The sequence below is a fragment of the Penaeus japonicus genome, unplaced genomic scaffold (assembly GCF_977035675.1).
Source record: "Penaeus japonicus unplaced genomic scaffold, GWHDUDI00000001_assembly GWHDUDI00000002, whole genome shotgun sequence".
Classification (NCBI taxonomy): domain Eukaryota; kingdom Metazoa; phylum Arthropoda; class Malacostraca; order Decapoda; family Penaeidae; genus Penaeus; species Penaeus japonicus.
Window position 1 is genome coordinate 47638717 of NW_028234404.1, and position 7500 is coordinate 47646216.

The following is a 7500-nucleotide window of genomic DNA, read 5'->3' on the forward strand; positions in this document are numbered from 1 at the left end:
TCTCTCTCTCTCTCTCTTTTTCTCTCCCACTCGCTCCCTCCTCCCCCCCTCTCTCCCTCCGACCCTCTCCCCATCCCACCCTCTCCCTCCCACTCCCTCCTTCCCTCCATCACTCTCTCTCTCCTTGTTCTTTCCCCCCAGTATCTTGCCCTCCCCCCTCCCCCCTCGCTCCCTGACCCATTATCCAATTCGGCCCAACCCTTTCAGGTGAAGTTCATGCAGAAGTTCGGCTACATCCCCCAAGGAGACGAAGACGCAGACTTCCTCTTCTCGCCGCAGACCCTCGAGGTGTCGATCAAACGCATGCAGAAGTTCGGCAGCATCCCTCAGACGGGCGTCATCGACAACGCTACGATCGAGGTCAGTCTTGGGAATCTGCTTTGCGTAACGTGACCTCCTTTTTTTCGGAGTGTCACGGGACCTATTCTCTCCCTTTCTTGCTCCTTTCCTTGTGGCCGATTTTTTTTTATCCGACTTTTTTTTTTTTGGGCTCCGGTTTTATTTATTTTTATTGAGGGGTCGGTGGGTGGGTGGGTGGGTGGGGGGGGGGATGACAGCTGGTCTGCGATGCCAATAAATGAAAGGATAAATAATGGCCATGGCGAAGATGTGTTGACGAAGTTGCGTTAAACTTGCAGGATTGAGGAACCTGGTTATGCAATGACGATGGTGATACATTTTGAGAAGAGATATGAATAGTGACGCATAAAGCCTTTAATGGATTTTCTAGCATGATTGTTTAGATTATGATCCTGAATAATTTATGAGTATTAATGATGATGAAGAGATTCAACTGCCTGATCTCTCTCTCTCTCTCTCTCTCTCTCTCTCCTTGTGTATATATATTTTTTTCTCTCTCGGTTCATTCATATCTATTTATATAAATCGAAATATTTAATGATTTATAGATTATGAATAATAGACATAAGAAGGCGGGTGAGTGAATGACAAAAGAGAAAAAGTTTAAAGATACAATTTTATATCTATCTATCTATCCATTTATTATATTTAGATAAACAGAAATACGATAAATGGACAACAAATTGATAGAGAAATATACAAATATCCAGACTGATAGATAGCTCGATAGATAAGAAGACAGACGGGAGGAGATGCAACGTTACGATCTCTCCATCAGATAACATGCTTTTGCAATGCTCTGGTGCACAGCGCTTCCCTCCCCCTCCCTCCTTCTCCATTACACCTTCTCTCCCTCCCTTTCTCTATTCTTCTTTCTCCCCCTTCCTCCTTTTCTCCATTCCTTCTCTTCTCTCTCCCTCCCTTTCTCCGTTCCTCTTCCCCCCTCTCCCTTTCTCCGTTCCTCCTCTCCCTCCCTCCCTTTCTCCGTTCCTCCTCCTCCTCCTCTCCCTCCCTCCCTTTCTCCGTTCCTCCTCCCCCTCTCCCTCCCTTCTCCTCCTCCTCCTCCTCCTCCTCCCCCCCGCATGGCTAATGAAACAAACAACCGATCGTAAATAAGCCGTTGCTTTTCTGAGGGCGTCCTATGCTGCGTGAGACGGACTGTCAGGCTCGAGGGCTCGGTGACGCAACACTCCAAATATGGTTCGCTAAGTGAATAATGGCGACGAAGGGAACGCTGTTGGGCCTCGAGGGAAGAAGGCCGAGAAGCGTAAACTTTAGAGACGAAGAAGAAGAAAAAAAAACAAAAACAAATGCAAACACGAATTGAAAAAAATCTTATCTTGAGAGGTTTTATGAGAAGGGTGGGGTGGGTGTGGGGTGGGTGTGGGGTGGGTGTGGGGTGGGTGTGGGGTGGGGGATCTAGGGATGAGGAGAACATTGTGGTAAAATTGCATAGATGAAGTGTAGAGCTTAAGAAAAGCAAACAAATCAGTTTAAAAATTCGTATCTTCAGAGATTTTTTTTATTTTTATTTTTATCTTTTAGAGAATAAGAGGCATAGAGAAGATAAACAAATATAAAGCTACAATTGCAAGGATAGAAATTGTTCAATTGAATCACAGAGAGAATTTTCACGGGTTGAATCCCTCCCTGGCTGACACGCTCCCACCTCCCCTGCTCCTCCCACAGCTGATGCAGACTCCCCGCTGCGGCGTGCCTGACGTAGACGCAGAGGACATCGTGAAGCTCCGCCGCCCCAAGCGCTACATCGTCGGTTCTGAGGGCTGGAGGAAGCGACGCCTCACCTACTTGTGAGTTGACTTTTTATTGAGTAGTCGGCAACTGTTTCACCAATCAGATTCCCGTTTTGGGATTTTTAAGCACTTCTAAATATTCGATCATGGTGACTATACTCTAATTGTAAATTGAAATTGAACATTTCAAGAGTCGTGGAAATAGAGTTTTCGTCCCAGAGTCCAATTGCAGCGAGGCATTCGGGCTATTAGGGAACGCAATCAAAACCAACATTCCAAACACGTGTTTTGACCGCACGTCGTTTCATACTTCAAATAACCCCACGATGACGTCAACACACACACACACACACACATGCACACACAAACACACACACACAAACAACACGTGTTCTCTCCATTCTAAACGCCTCCTCTCTTTCCCCCTCCCTCCCCCCTCCCCCTCCCCCCTCCCCCTCACAGCATTGCCAACTGGACGCCCCAACTTTACTCGAAGGAAAATGTGCAGAAGGAATTACGCAGAGCCTTTGATTCCTGGAGCACCTATTCGCACCTCGAGTTCAAGGAGTCGGAATCGCCAGAGGCAGATATCGTTATCTTCTTCGCCACCTACGATCACCACGACGGGTAAGTGGGCGGGTGGGAAGTGTTTATTTTGGTTGCATTGTGGTTGAGATAATCGCCAGTTTTTTTTACTGAGAATTGTGTTTAAGAGGTGATGATACAATGGTAGGGATGAATTTAGATTTTCTTTTTAATAGAATGCAACTATGTTTTTTCTATTCTTTTTATTTATTTTTTTATGAAGGAGGTATATGCAGATTTTGTTTTAAAAAGAGTCGTATTGTTTCTTTATGAATGAAAGAAAGGCGGTTTGAAAAGACACGTCGTTGCCTTTTATGGTAGGATGGAGAATCTTGATGTTTTTTAAAGACCAGATACACACACCTGATTCTTCTCTTATTACTTAGGCTTAAGGTGGAGTAGTATATCCATTTATCCATAGCCATATATGCACATACACACACACACACACACTCACCCCCCCCCCACACACACACACCCACGTACACCCACCCACGCACACCTGGAATCCATCAAAACCATTCTCCTGCACTTGCTCAACTATCAACCCCCCCCTCCCAACCCTCAACCCCCACCCACCCACCCCCACTCCCACCCTCAACCCCCACCCACCCCCACTCCCACCCTCCCACCCCCACCCACCCACCCCCACTCCCACCCTCAACCCCCCACCCCCCGAAGAAACAAGCCAAAGGACCTGATGCTGATCCTCCTACTCTGTCCCTCCCCAGGTACTCCTTCGACGGCCCGAGTGGGATCCTTGCCCACGCTTACTTCCCTTACGAGTTCGGGCACTACGGGGGGGACGTGCACTTCGACGAGAGCGAGAAGTGGACCATCAAACCCAAGGATCAATATGACGGTAGGTAGTACCCCCCTTCTCCCCCTTCCCCCCCCCCCTTTTTTTTTTTGAAGTGTTGATCACTTTTTGGTTATTTGATGTGGTGCTTTTTTTTTCTTTTGAGGCGGTATTCTTTTTTTTTTTTTTTTTATGGTACCTTTTTATTTGAAGTGGTACCCTTGTTTTTGAGGCGGTACCCTTTTTTTTGAAGTGGTACTTTTTTATCTAAAGCGGTACCTTTTTATCGAAATGGTATTCATTTTTTTAAGTGGTACCTTTTTATTTGAAGTGGTATCCTTTTATTGAAGTAGTATTAATTTTTTGAAGTGGTACCAATTTTATTTGAGGTAGTATCCTTTTTTGAAGTGGTAATTATTTTTTTTTTGAATTAGGGCCCCTGTTTTTTTTTAAAGTGATCCCCTTTTTTAAAGCGACTTCCCTTTTTTTAAGCGATCCCTTATTTTGAAGTGGCATCTTTTTCTTATTTTTGTATCGTCTGTAGGACCTAAATAAAATAAGAGGCCTCTGCTATCGGCAATTCAATCCATAGATCTTGGAATCTAATAAAAAGAGAGAAGACTTTGATGGTAATTCATTTATTTCAAGGGGCTGGGGAGGGGGGGCGGGGTATAGAGGGTTCTTCGACGAGAGAGAGAGAAGTTGAACATCGGTCCAAATTCCCTTTTTTTCTTTTTGGTTTTATTTCATCTATAGGACCTCGGAGGCCTCTACTATCGGTAATTCATCCCGTAGGTCTTGGAATCAAATTGAAGGGGAGAAAAGGACACTTTGATGGGTGTTTATCTCGGAAAGGGGGATGGGAGGAGGGGGAGGAGGGGGGGGAGGGGGTAGGAGGCGCTGAAGGCGTTGGGAAGTGCCATTCGACGGAATTGAATTTACGAGCACAGTCACCTTTCTTCGCGACACGTGGAACGATTCTCCGTTCAGAAGAAGAAGGAGAAGAAGAAGAAGGAGAAGAAATGAGGGAAAACAAATACACATCATATCCCTTCTAAAATCCTTACCCAGAATTCAAACAAACAAATAAACACACACCAAAACCAGAACCCCCTCAAAACTAATAAAATTTCCCAACCAATAAACATCATCAAAATATCAAAACGATACTATCAAATCATGCAATCCACACACTTTCAACCTACTCACCCCCCTCCCCCCGTTCGTATTGCAGGTCACGACTTCTTTATACAATCATGCAATCCACACACTTTCAACCTACTCACCCCCCTCCCCCCGTTCGTATTGCAATCCACACACTTTCAACCCCCGTTCGTATTGCAATCCACACACTTTCAACCCCCGTTCGTATTGCAATCCACACACTTTCAACCCCCGTTCGTATTGCAATCCACACACTTTCAACCCCCGTTCGTATTGCAATCCACACACTTTCAACCCCCGTTCGCATTGCAGGTCTCGACTTCTTCACTGTGGCCGTGCACGAGATTGGCCACTCGCTGGGCCTCGCTCACTCGCCCGTGGCTGACTCCATCATGTTCCCTTACTACAAGGGATACACACCTCACTTCGCGCTGGCTTATGATGACGTCATGGCGATGTGGGAACTCTATAGTAAGTGGCTTGATCGGCACTGGGCACGTTGCCTTGGGTTAGTGGCCTTTGGTGTAGTTGTCGTTGTTGTCTTTGTTACTATTTTTGTTATTGTTGTAAGTATTATCATTATCGTTCTTGTTATTATCATGATTACTATTGTTGTTATAATCATTATTTGCTATCATTATCATTATTTTTATCATTATTGTCATTATCATTATCATTATTATCATTATTAATATTATAACAATAACAATAAGGACAACAACAAAATTAAGATATAATCAAATTTTAAAAATAAAAGTTTTTGTTTAACTTATTTATAAATCTGATTAACTTGATCAACAGGCATATGGTTTTCATAATGAATATAGTATGATACTGAGAAATTAGAATGTAGTTTTGATAACTTCTCATATATGTTTGTTCCAATTTTCTGATCAAGTAGCAGGATATTTATGCATAGATCAGTACCGTATATCTTAGTTGCCATTGCAATTATTCTATATATGAGATGGGATGTCATCTTCGGGAAAAAATATATAGAATATATATATATATAAAACCTTAAGAAATAAAAAAATAAAATACGCATCAATTTTAACCCCCCCTGCATAGTCTTAAAAAAAAAAAATAATCGCAAGGTCATAGACGTCTGGTCGTTTCTCCCCGACAGTCAAGCGGAAGCTGGAGGGGGACGACGAGTACTTCAACAGGACGACCACCACGACGACCACCACCCCCACCCCCCCTACGACGGATGAAGACCATCAGTCAGACGCAGCAAGTGATGGTGATGGTGGTGATGACGGCGGTAAGGCTGGTGATGACCATGGTGGTGATGGTGGTGGTGGTGATGATGGTGTGCTTAGTGATGAACCTGATGATGATACTACTAATACCGAGGCTGGTGATGATGGTGGTGGTAGCGATGATGATGATGATGATGATGATGATTATGATGATGATGATGAACACGTCCGTTATCACGGCGATTCCGAGACGGTAGACGAGCATAAAAAGCGATTCGGAGGCAATGCTGACCTTCCCAACTTACCTGCTCTTCCTCCAGAGGGAGACGACGTGCACAGGCGCGGCGACGACGACCGCAAGAGGACCGACGAGGAGGACTTTTACGAGCAGGACCACAAGAGGCGCGAGGAGGAGGAGAGGCGCCGGGAGGAGGAGAGGAAGAGGCGCAGGGAGGAAGAAGAGGAGAAGAGGCGCTGGGAGGAGGAGGTCAGGAGGAGGGAGGAGGAAGCCAGGAGGAGGGAGGAAGAGGAGCGATGGCGCTGGGAGCAGGGGGACGACGACCGCGTGGCTACGACTGCCAAGCCTCCCCCGGCGGTGCCCAACGTGTGCAACGGAGACTACGACTCCATGGCGGTGCTCAGGCAGGAGCTCTTCATCTTCAAGGACACGGTGAGTCAGTCACTCGACACGGCGGCGGCGAGATCCGAGGGCGTTGACCTGACGCTCCCGGGGAATCGTTTTGCTCTTTGCTTTCACGGACACAAAAATACGTCAGTGGGACTCTTTGCAACGTTGATTCGGCGTTCTAGAGACGAAGGAATTGGTTAGTTCTTTCATTTGCAAGGACGCAACGAATCGAAAAATACGTCAGTGAAAATCTTCCAACGTTGATTTGACGTTCTACGCACCAAGGAATTGGTTAGCTCTTAAGTTTGCAAGGACGCAGCGAGTCGCAAAATACGTCAGTGAAATTATTGCAACGTTGATTTGACGTTCTAAGGACGAAGGAGTTGGATTGCTTTTTATTTTGCAAGGAAACAGTCAGTTGCTTTTTATTTTTTAAGGAAACAGTCAGTTGCTTTTTATTTTGCAAGGAAACAGTCAGTTGCTTTTTATTTTTAAGGAAAATCAACGTCGTAAAATACGTCCATCTAACGCCCCAGGGCAAGAAGTGGATGTTAAATTGATGTAAAATACTCTACCGTGTTGATAAAAGGGCAAAAAGATACAGCGCACAAGTAATATTTGACAAAATTTGCGTTCTTAAAAGCTTTATCAGTTATTATCAATACCATTATTAATTTAATTATTTTATGATTGTTATTATTATTATTATTATTATCATTATTATTATTATTACTATTATTATCATTTACTGGTATTTATTGGTATTATTGTTATAATTATCATTGTTAATATTAATACTATTATCAGAATTGTTATTGGTAATGTTATTGTTAATATTATTGTTATTATTATTATTATTATTATTATTATTATTATTATTATTATTGTTATTATCATTATTATTTTTATTATTTGTTATCATTATCAACACACACACACGCACACACACACACACACACACACACACACACACACACACACACACACACACACACACACACACAC

At 44.0% G+C, this 7500-nt stretch overlaps 1 protein-coding gene across 3 annotated transcripts in view; it reads left to right on the plus strand.

The window, feature by feature from the left end:
- Positions 1–7500, plus strand: part of LOC122256693 (matrix metalloproteinase-14-like) — a 27069-nt gene that overhangs the window by 14712 nt on the left and 4857 nt on the right. For 2 of the 3 annotated variants that reach the window (XM_086552325.1, XM_086552333.1), the window contains exons 3-8: positions 208–360; positions 2050–2171; positions 2577–2741; positions 3431–3561; positions 4975–5133; positions 5792–6537. In XM_086552325.1, the coding sequence (XP_086408451.1) occupies positions 208–360; positions 2050–2171; positions 2577–2741; positions 3431–3561; positions 4975–5133; positions 5792–6537 (1476 nt within the window). The remainder of the gene's footprint in view (positions 1–207; positions 361–2049; positions 2172–2576; positions 2742–3430; positions 3562–4974; positions 5134–5791; positions 6538–7500) is intronic. The other variant, XM_086552338.1, reaches the window with a different exon arrangement.